At 36.6% G+C, this 27,799-nt stretch overlaps 1 protein-coding gene across 2 annotated transcripts; it reads left to right on the top strand.

The window, feature by feature from the left end:
• The first annotated feature begins 343 nt into the window (after positions 1-343).
• On the top strand, positions 344-27,799 carry GOLPH3L (golgi phosphoprotein 3 like). Of its 2 annotated transcripts, XM_019740064.2 has the most exons (5): positions 348-529; positions 2,290-2,487; positions 17,073-17,204; positions 18,364-18,478; positions 25,628-27,799. In XM_019740064.2, exons 2-5 carry the CDS (start codon positions 2,302-2,304, stop codon positions 26,053-26,055), a joined length of 861 nt encoding a protein of 286 aa, XP_019595623.1. In that variant the 5' UTR covers positions 348-529; positions 2,290-2,301; the 3' UTR covers positions 26,056-27,799. The 2 variants fall into 2 exon arrangements, with proteins under 2 accessions (XP_019595624.1, XP_019595623.1); XM_019740065.2 differs by lacking the exon at positions 17,073-17,204 and having other exon boundaries at positions 344-529.

Raw genomic sequence — 27,799 nt, 5'->3', positions numbered from 1 at the left:
CCTAATTGTCCCAGTATACACTGCTACAGTAACACACCTGCTACAACTGAGATTGACCAACCGAAACCTTTGTAGATCGGCAGCTGCTGTTAGCTCGCTGAACGCTTGGATTGGCCGGTTTGATGGGGGTGGGGAGCGCAGCCCTCTTTCCTCTCCTCTACCAACCTTCCTTCATTGGATTGACCAGCTGTCAGGTTGAACTCAAACCTGCCTCCTTTTGGTGGTTGTCTGGATCGCAACACAATAGCCGGGGAGAGCCTCCCCTCGTAATCTCCGATTGGCTGGAATCAACCTTGGCGGTTTCTGATTGGTCCAATGAAAAAACACCAAGGTAGGTTGCCTAGTGATCCTAAGGAAGCTGATGTGTTATTCCTTCTCTGCATCGAAGGATCAGGAAGTTGGTGCTCTCTGCGTGGCTGAGAAGTTTTTTACCTACTAGAACGGGGTGGGGGGTGGGGGGACGGGTTTCCTCCTGAAATAGAGCGCAAGCTGCTGCCTGCGTCTGGCCGGAACCCAGGAGTAACGCCAGGTAAGCAACGGGGAAATACATTTCCTAACGTCCGAAAAAAACTCCCAATTTTTTATTTTATGGGGAGAGGGAGGTTTTTATTTATTTAATTTTTTGGCCATTTTTTTTTCCAAATAGGATTTTTAACTCGTACATGTACAGGGGGATTCATTTCTTAAAGAAAACCCCCTTTATTTTTTTCCCCCGAAGATTTGAAGTTTCTTGGATTAGGTTAGGACATAAGCCTTCTTCACAGTGCCAGGTAGGGTTAGTTCCTTGAAGTATTTCATGGTTCTCTTCCTCCACTCTTCTTCCCACCTCCCACCAAGAATTGCATTTGAAATATAGTGCCCGTACAAAGAGTCTTTTGTTAAGTCACTTCATTTGTATTTCTATTTTAAATGTTCACATGCATTTCTGAGTATTCATTTTAATCAGTGTATATTTATCGAGCAGTTACCACGTTCAAGACATTGTGCTAGTTGCTATGGAGAATTAAAAAACCCAAGAAGATAATATCCCTGCCCTCAAGAAGTTTACAGTTGACAGCCATACCAAAAGAAAGACTATAATTATATTGTAAAGGAAGTAAGTATAAATAAAGTTCTGTGAAAGTACAGCTGAGAGAGAGATCAGTTCTGGCCATGGGACATGGGTAGTGGAGAAGGAGATTCATTTAAACCTTTGCAAAGACCTCAGGAGGTCTTGGAAGGATGGGTAGAATTTAAAGAGTAAGGGAAAGGGAGAACTGCATGTACAAAGGAAATGGTTTGTTCCCAGTACATAAGTGGACGTAATGGAAAATAATTGCCAGAAGGTAGAACGGGATCCAGTCACAGAGACTCTTGAATGCGTTCTTTTGATATTGAAAAAGATATTCTTTTAAATAATTGCTGATTAAAAATATGCATTGTCTATGATCTTAAAAACTGGCATTTATTTTTATCTAAAATGAAGTATGGATGATTTAGTGCAATTTCTCTTGACTGTCGATTTTTAAAACTAGTGCATGGAGTAAAAGGGCATGTGCTTTGATTTTTTGATTTTTATTTATTTATTTTTTGTAGTTGAGAAAGAATTTGCTAATCTTTTTTCATTCTCTTGCCAGTATTTTGTATTGGAAGCTCTTAGTGTATTTTTACAGGATGGCTAGCTAGGGACTGAAATGAAAGTGTTCTGGCTATCTGGAATTACTACATGAACTTCTGAACATTATTCTCTGGACTAGTGATCTCAATGAGTGCATGACGTGAGTCATTAGGGCTTGGGGAAGAAATATTAGAACCTGTATTTCTATTTAGATTGTTAAAGCATTTTACTTTATAATATTTGTGTATGTTTTATAACATACCATCGAGTGTTTATAGAAGTTATATATAAATTATTGTGTGTATTTTGGGACTGGATGCTCACAGCTTTTTGCTGTCCCATATTATTTAACTTGGGGAGGATCCATTTCATGAAATGAGTCACAATGATTGACAGTCACGCCTCGGTTATAGATGGTGCCCAAGAAATCAACAGGTTTAAAAGATGACCATTTCTACTGGTCTTTAAAATTACTGATTTGATTTCTTGTCAATGCCTTCTGTGGATTTTATCTATTGTAATTTGGAAAGGTAATGCATTACCAACCTAATTTGTGATCATTACTCCTTCCTTTATTTCAGTTTATGAATATTTATTTGTTTACAATTTTAGTATGTATGTGTGAATATCTGTGTGTGTTTCTTTCCATAAGCACACATATAGATTTTTTTTTGTTTTTGTCATCCCTCCATAAACAGTTCAGAATGACCACTTTAACTCACCGGGCCCATCGCACTAAAATAGGCAAGAACTCCGAAAAGAAGGTAGAAAGTGAAGAAGACATTACTAATCAAGACAGGAGTCCAGACAGTGAAGATTCTGGAGACTCCAAGGATATCCGCCTCACCCTTATGGAAGAAGTTCTGCTCCTGGGACTAAAAGATAAAGAGGTAATGTAGTTAGGTCCGCCAGGCCGTCTCAAAGACTCTTACATAGTGGAATGTTTTTAGGACGTAATACGATAGAATATTTTGATTAATGTTAAATTGGCCTTAGAATTATGCCATAGCCATCTGGGGGCTGGATGGGGAGTTTGGGAGGGTGGCTGATACTTGGAGGGTAAAATCAGCAGTATAATTACTTAAAGTGTAACTTCATTACAAAAGTACTCCAAAATTTTAGAGGATCCAAGAGAGGATATAACACAGTGTAAAATTTTTGTACTTAACAGTTTTCCAAGTGAGATTGATGCCGAAATAAAGAGGGCCCACACATTGAAGTCTTCTTGAGCTTTGGGGGAAAAAGTCTTTTAAATGATAAGATAAGGAAACAGGTCTGATTAGCTGTCTTACAAAACTAAACGGTAGGTAGGTTTCTTATATGTAAAGAAATAGCTCTTTAACTCTATTCTGTGAATCTTTAGAAGTGAAGTATCAACAGTTGATGAGAATTATTTTAATTTTAGAAAATGTTTTATTAATTTCAACTCTTGCTAAGTTTTCCCTTATTAATAGAACATTTATTTTATAATAGAATTAGGCTTGAGATAACAAGTCTTGTGATATAACCCAATATTTTCTTAGCTTTTCTAATTAGTAGTATACATTGTCCTTCATTTGGAATTTAACTTTTTGTGATGTTTTCCTATCACTTTCTTCCCTCATGAAGAGGTTATGAAGTTATATAAATGCAGTATTTTAAACAGTCTACTTCCTTTCCAAGAAAGTCTTTAGTAAGTAAATAATTAAACAAATAAATAAAAGGCATATTTATTATTGGTCTCAGTTTTAAAAACTTATCAAATTGAAATGTTACTTTATATTTTAAAAATACTCAGTTTGGCTTTGATAATTGTATTTAGGTAGAAATGAATTGGCTACATATATCTAGTAACATCTTTTCTACATTGATTCCTCAACTTAAGAATACCCTTGTTTCTTAAACTTTGCTTTTATTTTTCACCACGTTTCCCTTTTTTATCATTTCAAATTACCAACTTGAACAAAACTTACAAGGCTTGTTATAGCCTGTATTTTATTAAAACTGGTGTTAGAGACATGCCCATATATACTTGGTCAAGAAATACTGCGTTTCCCCGAAAATAAGGCCTAGGCAGACCATCAGCTCTAATTCGTCTTTTACAGTAAAAATTAATATAAGACCCAGTCTTATTTTAATATAAGACCGGCTATAATGTAATATAATATAATATAATACCAGGACTAACATAATATGAGACCAGGTCTTATATTAATTTTTGCTCCAAAAGACACATTAGAGCGATGGTCCGGCCAGGTCTTATATTCGGGGAAACATGGTAGACATATCAGAAATCTTGCCTGGAAGTAAATTTTCCTGTTTGCTAAGGAAGTTAATGAGGTTCTAGTTTTGTAAAAGTCAAATAAATGAGAAAGCAACACTGCCTCTCTAAGAGAAGGTCAGAGTAGGTCGGAAGATGAGGTGGCATGCAATACTGTTTTGAGATGTTTACACAGTGCCCAGGAAATATCACTGACTGTAGCAGAAGAACATGTTAGAACTAAAAAGCCATTTTGTTTGTTTTAGTTTTGAACAGAAATGATTAATTTCCTGCTGATCCTAGATACTAGAATTTTTGCTTCTTTTCTGTAGGGAAACTGCCTTTGGGCTTGTCTTTGTGTGTTTCCAAATTTATAATGGTTAATATGAATTTAAGGAAATAGAATAGAACATTAAAGGATCCTCCTCCTAGAGCTGTAATCATAGTGGGTACTCGGCGTATTGGTGAGATACTGGACGCAGAGGGCATCATTTTAATTGCTTTAATTTTATTTTTCAAGATAGTTGATACATTAAGTTTTTAGCTTTGAGTTGGCTCAGGAAGACTAAGAAATTATAAATTCTTAAATACACAGGAGAGGTCAGACCTTCTGATATATTAAAGTAGTAGTAGTAGTTTTTCCCAAATGCCTCTTAACTGTCTCTGAAAGTATGACAGTGATTTCCAGCTCTGCTTATTCTCATCTCCCAAACTACTTGTAGATTTATTTAATCAATATGTAGTGTGATTAGGGACACCCATTATGTGCTTTAGTAATATTATGTAAATACTAAAGTAAATATCAAGTAGTGTAAATATGGTGCCTGCCTTCAAGTAACTTGCATTCTAGCTGGGGAGACAAGACATACATACTTTTTAAAATTTAAAATCCCAATGTCCATCAACAGCAGGATGGATAAAAATCATCTATTTATTTAAAAGAATATAAATATGTTTTCTGTTCAAAATGAAAGTGAACATTCTTACAAAATACGTATAATTCTCATATGTTCAGTAAAGGAAGCCAGACACAAAAGAATACATACTGTATGGTTCTATGTATATAAAATTCAAAGCACTGTAGTATTTGGGGTTGCATATTTAGATGGTAAAACTATAAAGAAAAGCAGGGAAGGGATAACCATAGTGGTTACCTTTTTGTGGAGGGTAGGGGAGGAGATGGGTGTTAGTGATTAGAAAAGAGAATGAGGGGACCTTCTGGATACTACTAACAGTTTTCTCTTTCTGTACTTGGGAGATGTTTCGTGAATATTCACTTAGGAATAATTCATTGAGATTTTCACTTTTGTGCACTCTTCTGGGTGTGCATTATAGTTCATTATTCAAAAGATTTTTAAAGAAATAACAATAAAAAAAAGAGTTTTTCCATGTTACGACCATAAGAGCTGAGGGAGTTGAACGGAGGAGAGATCATTGTGGGGTTGGAATAATCTGGGGAAGAACAGAAAAGTAAAACAAACTTGGCCATTAAGAGTGGGTGGGATTAAAAAAAAAAAAAGAATGGGTGGGATTAACAGAAATGCCAAGAAGGGAATATGTCCTGGATGAGGGAACCTGAGTAAGTAACAGTATCAGGAGCTTCATGAGTTTGGGAGATAACCAAGTAACCCGCATGCCTGAAGGAAGGAGGTGCTGTTCTTGGGGGACAGTGAGAATCAAAATTGACAAATTAGATGCGACCAGAGGATGGAGGATTTTGGTGCCAGGCACAGACATTTGGACTCATTCCTTTAAGTAAAAGAGGCTCAGTCTAATACAAACAGTAAAACCCACTTCGTTTTTGTGTCCCTATTAAGGACTTGGTGATATTTTTGCTCAGTTTTTTTGTGAGCATATGTTTTGATTTGTATATATTCCTTGTTTTGCATCATTTGAGTCTATGACATTTCAAAAAAATCATGAATGTTAAACTTGGTGTCCTAAAGTCAACTTTCACTGAAGGTTTCCATAAGATTCTCTGTGTAGAACCCAATACTATAATTTTAAAAAATTACCTTTTTCAAAAACATGTAAGTAGAAGATAATACAAAGAGGTTAATACTTCAAGAATTGTAGGCCTAGAAAGGAATGACAGTAGATCATATAGTCAAAATTGCTTGTGAAATATTACTGTCATCCCCTTCTTAAGATTAGGGGTAGTTGCCACATGCTGGTTTAAAATATTGAGCTTCACTGTTTTGGGAAAATAGTCAAGGAATTTAAATATATGTTGAAGAATCTAACCTTTCAAGTACATTTAAAATTAGATCTTATCTCAGTTCAATAACACTGACCTCAACTGAGAAAAGTAAACTTGAGCACCAGCCTGACCCATATAAAATAGATTTACTTCCTGTTGAAATCAAGATCCTGTTTGTCATTATTGCCTGTGATAAGAATTTTGCTATAGATGTTATTGACTCATGGACAGTTAGTGCTTTAATTGAATTGCTAGTGTATTTAAAACTTCTCCTTTAGGAGAATCTTTATTATTAAATTATCTGTAAGAGGAGTAAGCCTACTAATGCTTTTGAGTTGGTGATAATCTTTTTAGTTTGTAGATAGTGTTTTTTAACTCTCTTCCCTTCCTTGCAAAGCTTTCTCTTAGTAATGCCATTCATAGAGTACCTACTACACACTGGGACATAAAAGCCTTTCATCATATTTCTCATGTGACCACTGGAGTAAAAATTGACTCCACAAGTAATTGTTCATTGGAATTATGGAAATATGTTTTCATTCATTTGTTTGGTCATCAAAAATGTATTGAATGTTTCATATATATCACGTGCTGGATATGAAAAGAGAACAAAGACAATAGTTCCTGCTTTTGAGGTCATCTATAGTCTAGTGGTGTGGGAGTGGCTGAGAAGGTGGGGGCGGGGGGAGTCAGCAGACCATTGCCGTAAGGTGTGATGTATGTCTGGGTTCTGAGGGAAGGAAGAGGAAAGACCTAACTCGGATGCGTGGTGGAAAGTGGTAGTGGAAGAGGGAAGGACAAGAGATATTGGGAAAGACTTTGGGGAGATGATAACTCAACCTGAATTCTGAAGGTGAACAAGAGTTAGTCTGTGAAGAGAGACATCTTGGAAGAGAGACACTAGCTGGATGTTTGTGATCATTTCAGTGCTTTGCAACTGGAATAACCGCAGATAGTTGAAAGCATCCTACCTCCTTTAAATGAACTCAGGTGTTTTGAAATGTAAATACGAAACAGAGCTGGACATCCAGTTATTTGTTTTATTGTTGAACTTTTCGAAAATTGTGAAATATGGCATATCCAGAAAAGTGTGCAAAACACAAAATTAATAAGTAATTTTAAAGTAAACGCTCATGTAACCACCACCAATAGCGCGTTATCAGCATCCTAGAGATGTCATCTCGTCCCCTCCCCAGCCCTGTGCTACCCTACCTGCCTGTAGTTTTACATGGGTCCCTAAACAAAGCTATTTTAGTTTTGCCCGTTTTTAAACTTTATGTTAATTAGGTTAATACTTTTATGTATTTTTTTTTGTTCGATATGATATTTGAGATTCACCCATGTTGTCGCATATACTTTAATTCAGGTCATTGCAATATAGTATTTCATTTTCTGGAGATACCACTATTTATTCGTTCGACTAGCTAATGGACATTCAGGAGTCCATTATGATCAGTGCTGCTGGAATATTCTAGTACTTATCAGTTATGGTCTTTCAAATAATGCCGCTATTCATACATCAGGAAAAATGATGAAGCAGACTGGATAAAAATTTTAAATTATAAAATATGTTAAATTAGAAAGCATTAGCTAAGCTTTTTCAAGCTGCTAATGATTTTCCATCGGGTATAATTCACTCCTTATAATTTATTAGCAATGGGAGATTGCAAGTGCAAGCTTTTTTAAAGCTGGGGGAAAAAATTGCAGTGAACTAATCAATACATTTTTACGAACCAGTCATTCAGTGAATGGCTATAGAAAGGGAAAATGTGCTCCTCTTTGAAAGTTGCTCAGTCCTAAAGCATTTTAAAATTAAAAAACTGAAAGTTCAATTTAGGTCACTACCTGGCCTTTTAGTTTCCTGATTGCACAAAATGAACAATAAATCACTTGTCAGTAGTTATGGCAAGTGAATAGGGCAAGTGTATCAGAGGGACTCGTTTGTCAGGTTTTGTGGTTTTTATTAACAGACTGTTAAAAAACAAAACTTGTTCTTATTATATCTGGTCATATAACCCCAGATAATTATTTACTATTAGTACAAAAGGAAATAAACTGAGAGACCAAAGTCCTGTTTTAGTAGTCAGAAAAGAGAGTTGAAGCTACTTCATTGAGAACCTGCCTTTCCCGGGACCCTCCTTCCCCCCTAAAGTAGCACACTGTTCTCATCTGAATGATCTGATATTGATACTAAGTCCAAAAGGACCCACTTCAATTTGGACTTTTGGCTGTAACCACTGAGGCTATAAACTTGATGGGAGCCATTTCATCTCTTGTTTCCTTCATATGTTGTGTTTGTAGTTTTCAGAACGTTTTGCGCTGTTCTCTTCTTGACCTTCAAAGCAAATATCATCCTCTCTTTATGGGAGTCAAAGCTAAATGGTTAAATGGCCAATAAGTTGTAGAATTTACGTTCAAGGTGACTCTGAGGTTAGAAAAAGACCTGCTCACAAAATGGGTATCACATATTTTTCTTCATTTCTTGCTGACTATTCTTCAGGATTATTAATTGCTTAGTGTGACCCCAAGAATTTCATCTCCTAGGATAGCTTTATGTGGAGTTTAACATAAAACCCCCTTTTAAGATAAAAGATTATTATTTTCTGTGGTAATATTTGACACAAGTTATTTTTTTCAAGTCTTATCTATGATTTTCTTATTCTAGTGTTTAATACCCTAACAAAGCTCACTCCTAAAGATTTTGGGATCCCATAAAAACTAGTAAGTTGACATCAGTAATATCAGAATAAGGGAAAGTACCACTGTAAGCAATTCCGAATGATATAATTTTGTTAGTTGTATGTTTCATCCCATTACCTCAGATTTTAATGAAGAGCTATGAAAGTTCTTAACTTTTTTTTTTCTCTTTCTTCCCTCAAATATGATATTCTGGTCATAAGGAACAATACATCAAGTAAATAAGAAGTTTAACCCAGTTGGCAAAACGAAAAATATTTAAAGACGCAATAAGTAATATTTAATTTATTATAACCATATCTTTAGATTCTGGTGTATAAATAAATAGGCATTATATTTTTCTCCTCAGTTTACTCTGGCAGCCATCAATTAGAACCCCTGTCATATATCCTCCTTATAGGAGGAGGAGACTATTATTATACTAAAAAGAGATAAATTTGAGTAGGTAGTATTCTTCTTGAATCTTAAAGCTTAGGAAAATAAGTAGACAAGTCTCCTAGATTTTTCTGTGAGAGTATGATTATATTAAGCTTGCTAGAGCTGCCATGACAAGATCCCAGACTGGTGGCTTAAACAACAGAAATTCATTTTCTCACAATTTTAGAGGCCAGAAGTCCAAGATTTGGTTTCTCCTGAGGCCTCTCTCCTGGCTTGCAGATGGCCATCTTCTCACACTGTCCTCACGTGGTTTTTCCTCTGTGTTCCCATCCCTGGTGTCTCTGTGTGTCCAGCCAATCAAATTGGGATAGGGCCCACCTTAGCCTCATCTTAACTTACCTCTTTGAAGGTCCTATCTCCAAATGCAGCCACAATCTGAGGTTAGGGCTTCAACATAGGAATTTGGAGGGGGGACACAATTTAGCCCATAACAATGATTTAGAAAGGTTTTAGAGATAATCATGTAACATTTACTTATGTTCACCTGGAGGGCAGTTCAACCTCAGCAAGTGTCATTAAAATTGTGTAGTGATATTTTTCCTTCAGTTCAAATCAGCCAACATTTATTGAACACCTGCTCTATGCAAGGCACTGAGGAAAATAAGGAAAACAGAAATAACTTCAGATGTGTTTATCTTCCCTCAAGGAGCGTATGACTCTGAGGTGGGAGAAAAGATGTGTAGATAATAACCATACTACTAGACACAATATGCAAATGCTATGAGAAAGGTACAGAAAGTGCTAGAAGAACCTGGAAGAGGAAGAAATGCCTTGGAGGTTATTCTTGACTTTCTCTGTTGGCCCTCACCTATTCAGTTATCCAGAAGGTTTAAGGTGGGAATGGCAAATGGAAAAAGATACTGAATCAAGGTTTTTGAGCTTTCCATGTGTTTCTTGGTAGATTGTGGTAACGCTTTTTGGGTATCATTGATATCTTTTTTTTTACTTTGTGTAAGATATAAAAATAGCTTCATTACCTTTTATTATTTTTAGAATAAAATGTTTTTATACTAAGAAATTCAGAAAAAGATCTACATGAGAGATCTTACTGGTATGATAAACATGTTCTGCATCTTGATAATGCTTATATGCATTTGTCAAAACTAAGTAACTTAACACTTGTTCATTTCACTCTATATAAATTATACCTCCGGTTTAAAAAAAAAAAAAAAAAAAAAGGTTTAAAGAAGAACATAAAAGTCACTCTTAATCTCACCACTGAACGATAACTACTATTAAAATTTTTTCTATGCATATTTCTACACATACATAATTACAACAAAAATTGACCACATCAGATAAGTTATTTTATAGCCTTTTTTTAATTTAATATAAAGTGGCCATCTTTCATGTAAATAAATAAAAACATACCCTATCATTTTAATGGCTTCATAGGATTCCATTGACTAAATGTATATTATTAACTTTTAAAGCTTGTCTGCAACTTCCCAGAGGGTGGGACAGTGTTTTCCTAAGTAAGTGGCTTTCTAGCCCCACCTTATCTGTTTGCCCTTATTTCTCATTGCTCAGTCACCATGCCATTCCAGTTCTATTTATCTTTTTTCTTCCAATTTTTTTATTGTGATAAATAAACGTAAAAAGTTTATTATAAAAGTTACCATTTTAACCATTTTTAGGTGTACATTTCAGTGGTATTCACATACATTCATATTTTTTTGCAACCATCACTACCATTCCTCTGTGGAACTGAAGTTTTATACCCATTATCCAATAATTCCCCATTCCCCACTCTTTCCAACTCCTGGTGACCACCATTCTACTTTCTGTCTAATTTTGACTAGTGTAGGAAGGTACCTCATATAAGTGGAATCATACAATATTTGTCTTTTTATGATTGACGTTTCATTTAGGAAGCGTAATGTTCTCATGTTATAGCAAATGTCAGAATTTCCTTTTTTTTAAAAAATTTTTTTAAGTAAATTTTATTGGGGAATATTGGGGAACAGTGTGTTTCTCCAGGGCCCATCAGCTCCAAGTCGTTGTCTTTTTAATCTAGCTGTGGAGGGCGCAGCTCAGCTCCAAGTCCAGTTGCCGTTTTCAATCTTTAGTTGCAGGGGGTGCAGCCCATCATCCCATGTGGGAATTGAACCAGCAACCCTGTTGTTCAGAGCACGTGCTCTAACCAACTGAGCCATCTGGTCGCCCCAGTATTTCCTTCCTTTTTAAGGTTGAATTGTTATAATCTTGCTGTATTGAAACTGTTATTAATATACATTGCGTTTCTTTGTCTCTTGTAACCTTATTTGATTTAAAATATATTTTGTGTGATGTTAGTATCCCTGCTCTTTTTTGGTTACCATTTGCGTGGAATATCTTTTTCCATCCTTGCACTTTTAACCTCTCTATATCTTTGGATTTAAAGTGAGTCTTTTGTAAACAGCACATAGTTTGAACACGTTTTTTTGCCAATCTCTGTCTTTTGATTGGAGAGTTTAATCCATTAACATTTAAAGTATATTTACTCAGAAGGGGGAACTTCTATCATTTGCTCTTTGTTTTCTGTATTGTCTTAAAACTTTTCTGTCCCTTATTTTGTGTTTCGCTAATTTTTTTGTAGTAAAACATTTTAATTCTCATTTCCTTTTCTGTTTGTTCTATAATATTTTCTCTGTTATCACCATGAGGATTACATTTAACATCCTAAAGTTATAACACTTTAATATGAATTTATACCAATTTAACTTCAATAATGTACAAAAACTCTGCTTCTATACAGCTTCATCCCACTGCTTTCAGTTTTTGATGTTTCAAACATATCTTTATATAATGTGTGTCCAAAAACATAAATAATTGTTTTTATAATGCATTAATCTCTTAAATTATGTACAAAACAGAATATAGAGTAACAAACCAAAGTCACACAAATACTAGCTTTTAGACTAATAATTTTTTAATGTCTTAGTCTCTTAAATCATGTAGAAAACAAAAAGAGGTACAAACCATTTGTACTATGATAGTAGCTTTTATAATTGCCCATGTATTTATTTTTACTGACATCTTTATTTTTTCATACTGCTTTGGGTTACTGTCTACTGTCCTTTCATTTCAACCTGTAGGACTCCCTTTAGCATTTCTTTTGTACAGGGCAAGTCTAGTCGTAAGGAACTCCCTCAGCTTTTGTTTCTCTAGGAATGTCTTAATTTTTTTCACTTTTGAAAGACAGTTTTGCTGAATATAGGATTCTTGGTTGACAGGTTTATTTTTCTTTTAGCACTTTGACTATATCAGCCTACTGCCCTGTAGTCTCCAAAGTTTCTGGTGAGAAAACTGTGGATAATCTTATTGAGGAGCTCTTGTATGTGACGAGTGGCTTCTCTCTTGCTGGTTTTCAAGATTCTCTTTGTCTTTGTCTTTCAGCAGTTTGATTTTAATGGATTCAGTGGGCACCTCTTTGAGTTCATTGAATTTTGGATGTTTATATTCATGTCTTTCGTCAAATGGGAAGGTTTTAACCATTGTTTCTTCACATAATCTCTCTGCCCCTTTTACGCTCTCTTCTCCTTCTGGGAGTCCCACAGTGTGTGTGTGGGTTCACTGTTATTGATGTCCCACAGGTCCCTGGGCTCTCTTCATTCTTTAATCTTTTTTCTTTCTGTTCCTCAATCTCAATAATTTCCATTGTACTATCTTCAAGTCTGTTCATTCTTTTTTCTCAACTCTGCCTTTGAATCCCTCTAATGAATTTTGTATTTCAGTTATACCTTTAGTTCTAGAATTTAAGTTTTCTGCGTCTTTATTGATATGCCCATTTTGTTCAGACATCACTTTCTTGATCTTTCTCCCCACACCTTTTCTTAGTTCTTTGAGAATCTTGAAGATAGTTTTAAAGTCTTTGTTTGCTAGGTATACCATCTGGTCTTTCTCCGAGACAGTTTCTGTTGGTTTAGTTTTTCCTTTGACAATCTGACATCTCTATCACTGAAACAGAAACTATATGATCAGGAAGAGATGAGAAAACAAAGAAAACTTTCCTGTAATTGCTTTAATACTAGCTGAAATGTTTGCACACCTGTTGAGATTCATAAAGTCACCAAGATTATATAAAAGTAGTTATGCCTAAGTAAATTATGTATTCTGAAGTAAGTTATAGTTTAATCTTAATTAGGCAGTTAAGTTGTATAAAACTAAGTATTAATCAAAAAAAAAAAAAGCTTACTCCCTCCTTAAAGTTACAAATATGACTCGAAGTAACCATGAGGCAGGCAGTGAAGGGAACTAATCCCAGCTTTGAGTCTAAGATCAGGCCCTCACGAAATTTGGCTATGTCTGTGTATATTTATGGTTCGAGCTGAGCTTTTGCCAGGTTATCATATTTCATAATAAATTTATGCTTTCAAGAAACATTTAATGAGAAACACTATGTATCAGTCAGATACTCTCTTCTTAAGGAATTTATAGTCTACTGATGGTAAACAGTTTATTGCAATGGGATGTGAAAAATGACGGGAAACGTATATATACACAGGCACACCCAGGTGAGGAGCCTAACCCAGTGGGTGGAGTGGAGAGAATGACAAGTTAGAGAAGGTGACGCGGAAGATGTGAGCCCTGTACTTAATCCTCAAGAACAAGAAGGGTTTGGGAGGAGAAAGAGTACTGGTTCTTTTAGACAGAACTGTGTGCCAGGGCCAGTAGGCAAAAAGGATGCATTAAGAGTACTTAACATAGTTCCGGACAGGTAAAGCACAGTGTTCTAGGGGAAGGAGGCCAGAGAGAGACTAGCAAGCAGCGTCCTGGTGTGAGTCCTACACTGAGGAATTTGGACTTGACTGAAAGGAGCATTTGAAGATTTTTAAGCAGAGGGGAAGAGGGTTACATAATTAGATTGGAGCTTAAAAGATCATCCTGGCTATGGGAAAAATGGATTGGAAGACCTCTACCTCTGGCAGTATAGTGGTCAGATATTAAGTCATGAGTAAACTTATTTTTAACGTATCGTTGGGCCTTTGGAAAGTAAAGGAAATCTTCAGCCCCCCACCCCCCCCCCCAAACAAGCACCAAAATCAAAATCCTGAAGGTGAGCAATAAACAGACATGAAACCCAGATTGCTCTGGAGCAAACTGCCAAATCAGTCCAGAGATTCAGGAATTGGGTGGTCAAGAATAAACTTCAGGATTGAGATAAAATGGGGAAGCTATTAAATGTGGTCCCAGTTGTGTGGCATTTCTCCATGGCTACCTTTCAAGAGAAACAAATACAGATCTTCCTCTCTGGAGAAAAACATCCTCAGTTTAGGCCTCCAGAATCACACATATGCACAAAATATGGACCTCTTAATCAAACACCAAACATACAAAGAAACAAACATCCATGAGAAAGAATCATCAGGAATAACAAATAATAGGTCTTTCAAGGACCTCAGATCAGGCAATATAAAATATCTATGACATTTTAAGAAATAAAAAGAATCACAGAATGAACAAAAAGAAATGATCACAAATGACCAGGCAAATGTGAAAAATAACTACATAGAACTTTTAGAAATGAAAAAATAGTTGAAATCTAAATCTCAGGGTCAGTTTAACAGATGTAGATGGAGAGAGTAACTTGGAAGCCAGATATGAAATAACTTGAGAAAGCAATATAGAGACAAAGGAAATAGAAAATATAAAAGAGGTTAAAAGACATGAGGTTAGAATAAGAAAGATTGGAGTCCCAGAAGGAAAGAAAAAAGAACATAAAGGAAAGCCAAAATTTTTCGAGATAAGAACAGTATTTTTAAGAACTAAGAAATGCACCTACAGAAACAGGAAACTTGTACCAAACAGGATAAGTAAATTCACAATCATGTTGTAGGCAAACTGCAAAACACCAAGAGAAGATGTTAAAGGACCAAAGAAAAAAGGCAAATCACCTACAAAGAAACCACAATCAATAAGAATGATAATTTCTCACTTGCAACAGTGGAAGCTAGAAGAGGAGGGCATAATATCTTCAGTGTGATAAGAGAAAACTATCAACCTAGAATTTTATGTCCCGAGAAACTCTCTTTCAAGAATGATGGTAAAATAAAGCCATTTCAGATAAGCAAAATAGAGTTTGCCTCCAACAGACTTTTACTTAAGGAAATTCTGCTTTAGGAAGAAGGAAAATGGTCCCAGAAAGGAGGTCTGAGATGCAAGAAGGAATGGTGAGCAAGGAACTTGGTAAGCATCTGAGTAAATCTAAACAAGTGCTACCGGTGTGAAATAATGATGATGCTAATAATATTGTCTAACTTGTGAGGTTAGAAAAACAAAATATCGGTCAACTAGGAGAGTGGTTAATATATTGATTCATTTTAAAAATAGATCTTTTGTTAATTTTAAGTTAATTGTCATGCATGTTAAAATGTCAAGGGTAACTTTCCTAAAGAAAAGGGAGTGTATAATTTCCAAAGCAACAGAGGAAAAAAAAAATACAATTTTAAAAAATGTTTAATAAAAAATGACTTGCCTCTATTTAGCTTTGTGACCTCTGTCATGTTACATAGCCTCCATAAACCTTAGATTTTCATCTTTAAAATGTGGATCCTCCCTTACAGGGTTGTTGTGAAGATGTAATCAGATAATAATGTGCGAAAAGCTTAGCCCAACTCTATACATAGTAGGTGTTCAGTAAATATAAGACATCACTGCTCTTATCGGTGATCTATTTGTGATAATGTTTTAAAGCCATGGTAGATCCTCCCTGCCAATATTTCACCCAGCTTCTCTCCAGCGAGAGGGGATTCTACACCCAAAGATAGCTGGGGAGTGTTGAACGGTTCTGATAACTCTGATGGGTCTCCCTTGTGTTGGTCCTAACTCCTTGCTCAGAACCTTCAGGATTCAACATTGCCTTTCAGTAAAAAGTTCAAAACCTTAGGGCTGGCTCCAATCAACTTGATCTCATGGTTTCTCTTTAAATCCTTGAGTTAGATCTCTAAACATATTTGAGGTGTCCTTCCTTAACACTTTAGTTTAAAATGCCATTTTGAAGAATAGGTGGAATTCGGGTGATTGCCTTCATCTGGAAAACCCTTCCTCTCTGCTGATTCAAACTATTCTTCAAAAACCAGCTCAGGTCCCCAAAGAGTGCCTGTCTACTCTAGAGCAAAAGTGATTTATAGTTTGAAAAACTATCATCTAAACCAAACTTCCAGCAGTTATTTATCCCTGTCTCTTCTACTGCTTTTTCAATTGAGCTTTTATTTAAATGTTGTATTATCACTGAACTTTCCTCAAATTTTCATGGTTTATCCAGCCAGATGTTCAGCTCTTGAAGACAGTGGCTATTTTCTTACATGTCTTTGTATCCTCTGTAGCACCTAGAGAAGGTAAAATAATATTTAACTGCCTGCTGTATGCCAGGCACTGTGATAAATGCTTTCTTCTGTATAACATCTTATTTGTTCCTCACAGCAAAAGGAAAGCTAGATATCCATGTCCCCATTTTACAGATGAGGACATTGCACTTGAGGCTCTTAAGTAGTCAGTGGCGGAGCTGGGTTTCTCCTATACCACCCATCAAAATAGCCTGCAAATAGTCCATATCTTGGAGGTGTAAAAGGTTCAAGAGGTTTATACGTTTTTCTACTTATTTGTGTCCCACTCTGAAATTTAGTGTGTCATGGAAACAGATTACAGAGAAGCCCAAATTCTTCTCAAAAATTAAAATTTGACCTTCCAATTACTAACCAACAGCCGAACCATAGTCATACACAAAGAGCTTTAAGTCAGACAAAATCATATGGGGTGAGGGGTGGGTTAAGGGAATTAAGGAGAGAGTCTTTTACTCTGTGCTTTGAGTTCATGTAATATGATGCGAAACAAATCATGACGAAGTGAACCATTCTTAGGGGGCTCGCTGCAAGTCCATATCCCTTTCAGAACGTTCTTTCTCTTTTCCCGTTTTCTAGGGTTACACATCTTTCTGGAATGACTGCATATCATCTGGCCTGCGAGGGGGCATCCTGATAGAGCTGGCCATGCGGGGTCGAATCTATCTGGAACCCCCGACCATGCGTAAGAAGCGACTCCTAGACAGAAAGGTACAGCATCTTCTGTGAACATGCTCTTAGCTTAGGAAAGGGCAGGTCCAGTGGCCCGTGGTGGAGGAAGAGGAAGGCTCGAGTAGTGACTGACTCAGGTGTCCCATTGGCTAACAGGTTTAATTACCCTGCACCAAAGGGAGAAATCCAAGTATCCATAGTCTAACGAGTTGTAAGAATTTCTGGCTTTTTTCTTCTGTTTGCAGAAAAATCCCAGTTAGGATGCCCTCCCTCTATCGCTACAGCTAGAACATTCTGCGATAGAGTATTATATGGGCGGATGCAAACACGTGGGTCACTGTGCAGTCTTTGCTTAACTCTGGTCGTCCTCAGATAACCGTGCAATGTCTCACCTCCCACTTACTGTTCTCTCCAACACAGGAGCTACACTCCGGCCTCCATGTTCTCACTCCTCGGTTCCACCGACACCTTCACTGCCAGACTCGGCACTCTACTGAAACTACATTCTTGGGTGTCACCAGCTCCATTTCAGTCTTTAGTTTTGTCTTTTAACCTACATGTGGCATTTGACACTTGTGACCTCCTACTGGAAACTTCCTTCGTTCTTGGCCCGCGTTGCAATTACATGCTCTTGCTCTTCTGGCTGCACCCTGTTTCTTTTGCTTCTCCATCCCTTACCATCTAAGTCTCAGTGTGTATCCCTTTGCATAACGTCTGTCCTTTAGGAGGGAGCATTGACCTTTACAGCTTCGTCTCCGTGATATGAACTCACAAATCCTGGGCCTGTCTTCTTTTTCTGCCTCAGGAACACATTTAACTGTTGGCTAGACAGTTCAACTTGGCTGTCCCATATCAGTTAAAACCAAACTTGCCCATTCTCCCCCAAAACTGTCTTTTTCCCCTGACTTCCCTACCTTTATTAATTGTTTTACAAGCAGGTTTTCCAGACTCAAAGAATTACTATTGAGCCTTTTACCTATTATTATATATATCTGGTTTGTCACTAACGCCCACTTCACATGTTATTTTGGTCTCCCCACTGTCACCCCATCCTAGATGTTTAAACTTCTTGAAAACAAGGATAAGCGTATTATGCTGCCCTGCATTTCCTATAACCCTTTACCAATAATGTATATATGGTATAATGAGAGATTTTAATTTGAATAAACCAGCGCCGCTGTTTCTCCTTTCCTAAAAGGTACTGCTGAAGTCAGACAGCCCAACGGGGGACGTCTTACTGGATGAAACTCTCAAACACATCAGAGCCACAGAACCCACAGAAACTGTCCAGACATGGATAGAGCTGCTCACCGGTAAGATGGCTCAAAATGAGTCAGAAATCCCTTACTTGAAAAGAAGTACAGAAATTCAAGGTGCCAGGTAACATACATACCGTTCTTCACTGTTTAACTGTATGAATGAGGGACAGAGAAGGTGTGGCTGATCAAGACCGGAAGTTTTCCAAAGCCTCGCCTTGCCTCTGCCACCCTATCCTGTAAGTTCTTTAGTAGTATTCTTCACAAGAAAACTTCTGACATCTTTATTGGTATATAATTCACGTACACATTGACCCATTTAAAGCATACGGTTAAATGGATTTTAGTATATTCACACAATCGTGAAACCATCCGTCACAATCTTCAGTTTAGAACATTTTCGTCACCGCCAAGATAAACCCCATACTCAGTAGCAATTTTCCCTAATTTCCCCCCACCCTCCTGCCCAGCTCTAGGCAACCACTGAATTACATTTTGTCTCTATAGATTTGCTTATTCCAGATATTTTGTATAAATGAAATCATACAACTTGTGGGTTTTGTGACTGGTTTCTCAAGATAATGTTTTCAAGGTTCATCCATGTTTCAATACTTCCTTTTTTCTTTTTTTTTTTTTTAAGAAGGGCGCAGCTCACAGTGGCTCATGTGGGGATCAAACCAGCATCCTTGTGTTATTGTGTGTTATTAGCGCCACGCTCTAACCAACTGAGCTAACCGGCCACCATCCCCCCCTTCTTTTTTTTTAAGAGCAAGTTCAAAACCTTTGTGTTTTTTTATTAAAGTTTATTGGGGTGACGATTGTTAGTAAAGTTACATAGATTTCAGGTATACAATTCTGTATTATATCATATATAAATCGCATTGTGTGTTCACCACCCAGAGTCAGTTCTCCTTCCATCACCATATATTTGATTCCTTTTACCCTCATTTACCACCCCCTACCCCCTTACCCTCTGGTAACCACTAAACTATTGTCTGTGTCTATGAGTTTTTGTTTCTCATTTGTTTGCCTTGTTTTTTTGTTGTTTTTCATTTATATACCACATATCAGTAAAATCATATGGTTCTCTGCTTTTTCTGTCTGACTTATTTCGTTTAGCATTATAATCTCAAGATCCATCCATGTTGTCACAAATGGTCCTATTTCATCTATTCTTACCACCGAATGGTATTCCATTGTGTATATATACCACAACTTCTTTATCCATTCATCTATCGAAGGACATTTTGGTTGTCTTGGCCACCAATAAAGCTGCAATGAACATTGGAGCACACGTGTCTTTATGGATAAATGTTTTCAGGTGTTCAAAAACTTGAATGTGAGTCACAAGATCTATGGCATAACATTTTAGGAAAATCTTCCACAGGACACTCTGAGGTCATAGCTACTGTCACCTGCTGGGACCTTTTTTTTTTTTTTTAATTAAAGTTTTTATTGACATGTTTGTAGATACACATGCGGTTGTCAGAAATAATACAGAGAGATCTCTTCTATGCTTTGCCCAGAATCCCCCACTGGTAACATTTTATAAAACCATAGTATCATATGGAAATTATGTTGCTGGATAATATTTCATTGTACGGATGTACCACATTTGTTTATCCACTCTCCATTTGATGGACATTTGGGTAATTTCCACTTTTTGGGTATTACAAAGACTGCTGTTATGAACATTCATGGGCAAGTTTTCATGTGGACATGTTTTAATTACTTTTGGGTATTTAGTAAACTTTTTGTTGTGGTAAAATATACACAGCATGTACCTATGGGCTATCTGTATGTCTTCTTTGGAAAAATGTCTATTCAGGTTCTTGCCCCATTTGATTTTCTTATGTTACATTCTTGGGATAAATTTCACTTGATCATGCTGTTAGATTCAATTTGCTAATATTTTATTAAGTATTTTTGCATCTATATTCATAAGGGTTTTTGGTGTGTAATTTGATCTAAAGAGAGTCTCTTATAAGACAGCATGTAATTGGATCATATTTTTAATCCATTCTTCTAGTCTTTCTCTTGGGATTGTCCTATTTTCAAGTTTGCTAATTCATTCTTCTGCCTCTTTAAATCTGTTTTTGAGCTGTATAGTGTATTTTTCATTTCAGTTATTGTATGAGTATTTAAGCTCCAGGTTTTCATTTTGGTTCCTTTTTAGAATTTCTGTCTTTTTATTAATATCCTCATTTTGTTCATGCTTTGTTTTCCTGTCTTTGTCCACGTCTTCCTTTAGCTCTTTGAGCAACTTTAAGATAGTTGTTTTCAAGTCTTTGTCTAGTAAATCTGACATCTGTACTTTCTCAGGTGCTTATTATGTCAGTAGCTTTTGTTCCAATGAGTGGGCGATGCTGTCCTGTTTCTTTGTATGTCTTGTGATTTTTGTTGTTGTTGTTGAAAATTGGACATTTGAATCTTACAATATGGCAACCCCGGAAATCAGATTCTCCCCGTTACTCAGGATTTGCTGGGGTGTTTTGTTTGTTTTGTTTCATTTTTATTATTGTTGTATGGTGTCTCTGTGCCATGGATCAGATGAGGTGAAAGCTTCAGACTCACGTCTTTTCTGAGGTTTCTTCTTTCCCTGAGCAAGCACTGTGGCTTTCTAATATACAATGTATATCCAGTTGTTTTTAATATAAAAGAACAACAACAATGCATATTCTCTAAATCTCCCTGGAAGCTGCTTCAGCTGGTGGGGACTGGAACAATGGCAGCCAACCTTTACCTGCATGTCGGCCATCAGAAGCTGCAATCCATAATCAGAACAGAGATCTTGATACTTCAAAGACAAGGTCTTTATTGCCCACCCTGCCTCCAGCAAGTGGCACCAAAACCACAGATTGCTGTCCCCACAGCTGCCTGTCATGGATGGGAGCTAAAGGCTGAAATTGACCGATGTTAACCACAATCTGCCAGCCAAACCTTGCCCTGGAACCTACAAACATTCAAATAGACTGCAGAGTTCCAAAATAATTATTTAAAAAATAGATTCTACTCGTACAGCTGTTGTCTAGGTGGAGAGATGGATTTCTGGCGCTTCCTACTCTGCCATCGTTCCTGGCGTCATACCTCAATGATTTACATTTTAAAGAATCATATCCAGTTTGTCATTAGGATCCACTTCAGATATTATTTTTGTCTCCCCACTATCATTCCATACTAGATTTTAAACTTCTGGGGGACATGAATAGTTTTTCACAGTGGCAGCACCATTTTGCACTCACTTCTACCACCAATGTGTGTGAGTTTTAGTTCCTCCACGTCCTCATCAACACTTACTATTTTCTCTTTTTTTTTTTTTTTGCCATCCTAGTATGTGGTAGTATTTTACTGTGATTTTTATTTGCATTTCTCTAATGACTAATGATGTTGAACTTCTGTGCATATGCTTATTGGCCATTTGTATATCTTCTTTGGAGAATTGTCTACTCAAATTCTTTACCCATTTTTTAAATTGATTTTATCTTTTGCTATTGAGTTGTACTTTATATATATTCTGGATATAGATCTCTATCTGATACATGAATTGCAAAATTTTTCTTCCATTCTGTGAGTTGTCTTTTTATTTCCTTGATGATATTCTTTGAAGCACAAAAGTCTTCAATTTGGGTACATTTCCATTTTTTTTTCTTTCATTGCTTGTGCTTTTGATGTAATATCTAAGAAACCATTACTGACGCAACAGCATGAAGATTTTTTCTGTGTTTTCTTCTAAGAGTTTTATAACTTTAGCTCTTGTTATATATGGTGTGAGGTAGGGCTCCAACTTCATTCTTTCACATGAGGCTATACATACTGTGACCTAGTTGTCCTAGCACTATTTGTTGAAAAGACTGTTCTTTCTTCCATGAATTAACTTGGTACCATTGTCAAAAATCATTTGACCATAAATGTATGGGTTTATTTCTGGACTCTTACATTGATCTATATGTCTATTCTTATAGACACTCTAAGTGTCTTATAGACACTATCTTGATTATTGCAGTTTTTTAGTGATTTTGAAATCAGCAAGTGTGAGTCCTCCAACTTTGTTCTTTCTCACGATTATTTTGGCTATTCTGGGTCCTTTGCATTTCCACATAAATTATGGGATCAGCTTGTCAATTTCTGCAACAGAGCAACTTAGGATTTTAATAGGGATTATGTTGACTGTAGATGAATTTGGGGAATATTGCTGTCTCAATAATAATACGTCTTCCAATCCATGAACATGGGATGTCTCCCCATTTATTTAGATCTTTTTAAATTTTCACCAATATTTTGTAATTTTCAGTGCATAAGTCTTGAACTTCTTTTGTCAAATTTATTCCTAAGTATTTTGCTCTTTTTGATGCTGTTGTAAATGTAATTGTTTTCTTAATTTTGTTTTCAGGTTCATTACGAATGTACAGAAATTCAGTTGACTTTTTTTTTTTTTTTTAATTTATTTATTTATTTTAATTAGTTTCAGGTGCACAAGACAAAGCAAAACTTAGACGTTTATCATTTATATCCCTCACACTGTGTGAACCCCCCTCCCCCCATCCACTATCCCTCTGTACGTTCCCCAAATTAATTTTCAAACCCCCATGACCATCTTGTGGTTACTGACTATTTTTCAAAACCTCTCACCTTCCCCTTATCCCCACCCCCCCGCCCCTCTAGCAACCCTCTGTTTTTCCTCCATGTTTCCAAAACTGTCTCTGATTAGTTCATTCACTTATTCTTTTCTTTAGATTCCGCATATAAGTGAGATCATATGGTATTTGTCTTTCTCTTTCTGACTTATTTCACTTAACATAATGTTCTCTAGGTCCATCCATGTTGTTGCAAATGGTAAGATTTCTTTCTTCTTTATGGCTGCGTAATACTCCATTGTATAAATGTACCACAGTTTCTTAATCCAGTCATCTACTGATGGGCATTTTGGTTGTTTCCAGGTCTTGGTTGACTTAATATGTTAATTGTGTGTCCTGCAACCTTGCTGAACTTGATTATTAGCTGTAATAGTTTTTAAGTGTATTCCTTAGATTTTTCTATCTGCAAGATCATGTCACCTGAAAATAAAAATAGTTTAACTTCTTTCTGTCTAATCTGGGTACCTTTATTTCTTATTCTTGCCTAATTGCCCTGGCTAGTACCTCCAGGACATTTCTAAATAGAAGTGATGAACATGGACATCCTGTCCTGTTCCTGATCTTAGCAGTTCAGTCTTCAGTCTTTCACCATTAAGTATGATGCTAGCTGTGGGTTTTTCGTAAATGCCCTCTTCAAGTTGAGGAAGTTCCACCTATTTGTAGTGTGTTGAGTGTTATTATCATATAAGGATGTTGGATTTTGTCAAATACTTTTTCTGTGTATATTGAATTGATCATTTGGTTTTGCTTTTGTATTACAGAATTGAATTTTTGGATGTTAAAACAAACTAGCATTTCTGGTATAAGCCACCTGATCATGTTATATAGTCTTCATTATATTTGTTTTGCTAGTATTTTGTTGAATATTTTTGTACCTATATTCATAAGGAATATTGGTCTGTAGTTTTCTTGGGATGTCTGTCTGGTTTTGGCATCAGAGTAATATTTACTGTATGGATTATGGAAGTATTCCTCTGTTTTTGTTTGTTTGTTTTTGTTTTTCTGTGGTTTTGTTTGATTTGATTTGAAAGAGTTTGTGAAGGATTGGTATTAATTCCTCTTTAAATGTTTGGTAGAGTTACCAGTAAAGTCATGTTGGCCACACTTTTCATTGTGGGGAGTTTTAAAATTATTTATTCAATCTGTTTACTTGTTGTAGATCTATTCAAATTTTCTCTTTCTTCTTGAGTCAATTTAGATAATTTTTGTGTTTCAAGGAATTTATCTGTTTCTTCTAGGTTACCTAATTTGTTGGCATAGTGTTATTTATCGTATCATGCCCTTATTACCCTTCTTATTTCTTCAAGGTCATAATTTTAGTAATTTGAGTCTTCTCTTTTTCTCTTGGTCTAGGCTTATCAATTTTATTGATCTTTTCAATGAGCCAACTTTTACTGATTTTCTCTATTTTTTTTATTTTCTTGATTTCCACTCTAATTTTTATTATTTCTTCTGCTTGCTTTGGGTTTAGCATGCCCTTTTTTTTTACCCCCTAGTTTTTTAAGGTAGGTTAGGTTAGGTTATTGATTTGACATGCCCTTTTCTACATAGCAGTTGGAGTCACAAATTTCCCTCTTGGCACTGCTTTAAGCTGCAACCATAGGTTTTGGTATGTTGTTTTCATTTTTATTAAACTCAAAGTAGTTTTTAAATTTCCCTTGTGATTTCTTTGACCTACTAGCTATTTAGGAATGTATTGTTTTATTTCCACATTTTTAAAATTTTCTTAATTTCCTTCTGTTACTAATTTCTAATTTAATTCCATTGTGCTTGGATATAACATAGGTGTGATAAAAAATATGGTGAATGTTTAAGTTTTTTTTTTTTAATTATTACAGTAGAAGACACATTGCCATTAATTCCCTTCAAAATATTCCCCCTCGCTTCGAACACACTTATCCCATCATTCTTGCCACTTTCTGAAGCACAAGTACTCTTTTGTGAGTGTCTTTAGTTGCTCATAAAACTGGCTGCCTCAATGTCCTGAATCATTCTGACTTTGGGGAAGAGCCAGAAGTCACACAGTGCCAGATCCAGTGAATGAGGTGGATGAGGACACACCGTAATATTTTTATTTGACAGAAATTGCCATATATCAGAAGCAGTGTGTGACACGGAGCATTGTCATGATGGAGGATGAAACCATTTGCCCATTTCATGTTAGTGCATTGTTCGTGATCCATGATTTATGGCACACTTTAAAACACACCTTCTCTCAACCGTAGCTCACACCCGACTGCACTGAACAAGTTGAAACTTGTCACACACTGTTACTAAGGTTTGACGCACCACTTCTAGTACTGAAGATCCCTGCCTTTCCGTTGGATGGCACTTGGTAGCAGCATTCACCATATTTCTTGATCACACCTCGTACTTTGTATGTTTTCAGTCCTTTTAAATTTATTAAGGCTTGTTTTGTGGCCTAGCATATGGTCTGTCCTGGAGAATGTTCCATGTACACTTGAGAAGAATGTACATTCTGCTGTCATAGGGTAGAATGTTCTATAGATGTCTCATTAGATCTAGTTGGTTCATAGTGCTGTTCCAAGTTTTCTGTTTCTTTTCCCTATAGGCGAGACCTGGAACCCCTTCAAATTACAGTACCAGCTGAGAAATGTAAGAGAGCGAATTGCAAAGAACCTAGTAGAGAAGGGTATTCTAACCACTGAGAAGCAGAATTTCCTCCTATTTGACATGACTACTCATCCAGTGACCAATACAACAGAGAAACAGCGACTAATGAAAAAACTTCAAGATAGTGTCCTAGAGCGGTGGGTAAATGACCCTCAGCGTATGGACAGACGAACTCTAGCACTCTTGGTGCTAGCCCACTCCTCCGACGTGCTGGAGAATGTCTTCTCCTCTCTGGCAGATGACAAGTATGATGTGGCAATGAATCGAGCCAAGGACCTAGTAGAACTGGACCCTGAAGTGGAGGGGACAAAGCACAGTGCCACAGAGATGATCTGGGCGGTGCTGGCAGCTTTCAATAAATCCTAAGGCCAGCAGGTGGGTTTTTTCCTTCTTCCCCTGCTGGCTTGGTGACTGTCAAGAGACACCGTCACTGAGTTTTGTGCGATGAGATGTTCATCATCTTTCTTTCCTTCTCTTGAATCAGACTTGTAATTTGGGGAGAGCGACTTGAGGGCTTCTCCATAGACCTTGCCTGTTACAAGCAGACTGTATTTCTCCCTAGACTTCCACTCCAGGGGTGAATAAACTAGGTGAGCCCACACACGCCCAATAAACATTTTCTCTCATTTCCTGATTTACTTCCCATCCAGTGTGCTTTTGGACAAGCAAGATTCTCTAAGTGGGATGTGGTGTTCTCTGGCCACAGAAGGTGAATGAGACGTAAAACAAACCATTGATTGCATTGTTTAAAGTCTTGCCTTCTATCTTAAATACATGTTTTCAGTCTTTGTCTCTCAGACTCTGCTATAGACTCATGTAGCTTACGGAAATAACTGTCTCTTCGAATAAAGGTCAATGGAAACAAAACTAGTTTTTGGAGCAGGTGGTCTCTGGGATTGTATATCCCACTAGTGATTTTTCTCACGTTCCTATCCTAGCCTAATGAGAATATTCCAAACTTGAGTATCTGGTTCTCACAGCCGTAGAAGCAGAAGTATATTCTCTACTCTTTCTTAGTATTATCCTACTCCATTATTCATTAGGACAGAAGTCGAAATGAAAAAAATATATCTCTCAGCCACCTCCTTCATGCAGGAAGTGGCATCAGAACTTGCACATGACTATCCTGATTCCTCCAGACTACTTTAATCTCTCTACTCTGACCGAATCAAGAGAGTTATAAATTTCAATTGCTGAATAGCAGCGTCCTGAGTCTAGATAGTATCTCTATACTCCAGACCTTCTTGTTCCCTGTTTTTGGCTTCCTACATAAATTGATAGATGTTGTCTACCTGTAAGCGTTCTGGAAGTAGTTTTGTCTATATTTAATTCACACATACCCTCCTAGTCCTTCGTCTTGTGTCAACACAACCATCCTTCTAGCCAAATCTCTAAAATGTTTTTCAGTTGAGGTCATGCAAAGAGAAGCTTATTAAGAAAAACCCTAGTTGGAACGTCAGTTTGGTATCTAAAGCATGCTGATACGAAGGTTAGTGTTTGGACTAGAGGAAAGGCACCAAGTTGAGCTAACGTCAAGCGTTTATGATACCGATACTAGAAATGCATCCTGCCTCTCGACCATTAGAGAGAAATCGGTTGTCAAAGAGTTAATGCAAGTGACTGGCCCTGAAATTAAATCTTCCTGATCAGAGATAATTGAATGATTATAACTTTCATCTCCTTCCCAAACCTGTCTAGGGCCACAAAATTCCTCAATTAACTTTTTGTTGTTTTTATTTTTCACTTCAGGTACCACTTAGGTAGCTAGAGATACAAATTTTAACATGAAACAAATTCTCAATGTGAGGTTGAGTAGAGCTTTAGTCGGGCTCTGAAAATACAAAAACCAGTCCATGTGTCATCTCTGCCTGATTTAGTTTTTCTTTCCATTTGAACAATTTGGCAGGAATTGAAACCAGGATTTCCTGTGGAAAGTTTTAGCTTGATTGAGGGTGTGAAAGTTGAGTTCTTTCTTGCAACTTTGGATCATGTTTATATTGTTAAGATGAGGATGTCTTCAGTTTGAATCTGCATAATGTTCATTTCAAAACACCTTCTCGTTTAACGCATATGACCTTCACGTTTCTGTATAATAAAGATAATTATTGGC

Source organism: Rhinolophus sinicus, linkage group LG14 (assembly GCF_036562045.2).
Source record: "Rhinolophus sinicus isolate RSC01 linkage group LG14, ASM3656204v1, whole genome shotgun sequence".
Lineage (NCBI taxonomy): Eukaryota > Metazoa > Chordata > Mammalia > Chiroptera > Rhinolophidae > Rhinolophus > Rhinolophus sinicus.
The sequence above is the reverse complement of the archived record's forward strand: the minus strand, read 5'-3'. Positions and strand labels throughout refer to the sequence as shown.

Excerpts from the sequence above, each read along its gene's own strand:
- GOLPH3L (XM_019740064.2), top strand. The coding sequence starts at position 2,302 with ATGACCACTTTAACTCACCGGGCCCATCGCACTAAAATAGGCAAGAAC. Across the intron at positions 17,205-18,363 it reads AGCGACTCCTAGACAGAAAG|GTACTGCTGAAGTCAGACAG; the intron begins GTACAGCATCTT and ends CTTTCCTAAAAG. Across the intron at positions 18,479-25,627 it reads ATGGATAGAGCTGCTCACCG|GCGAGACCTGGAACCCCTTC; the intron begins GTAAGATGGCTC and ends TTTTCCCTATAG.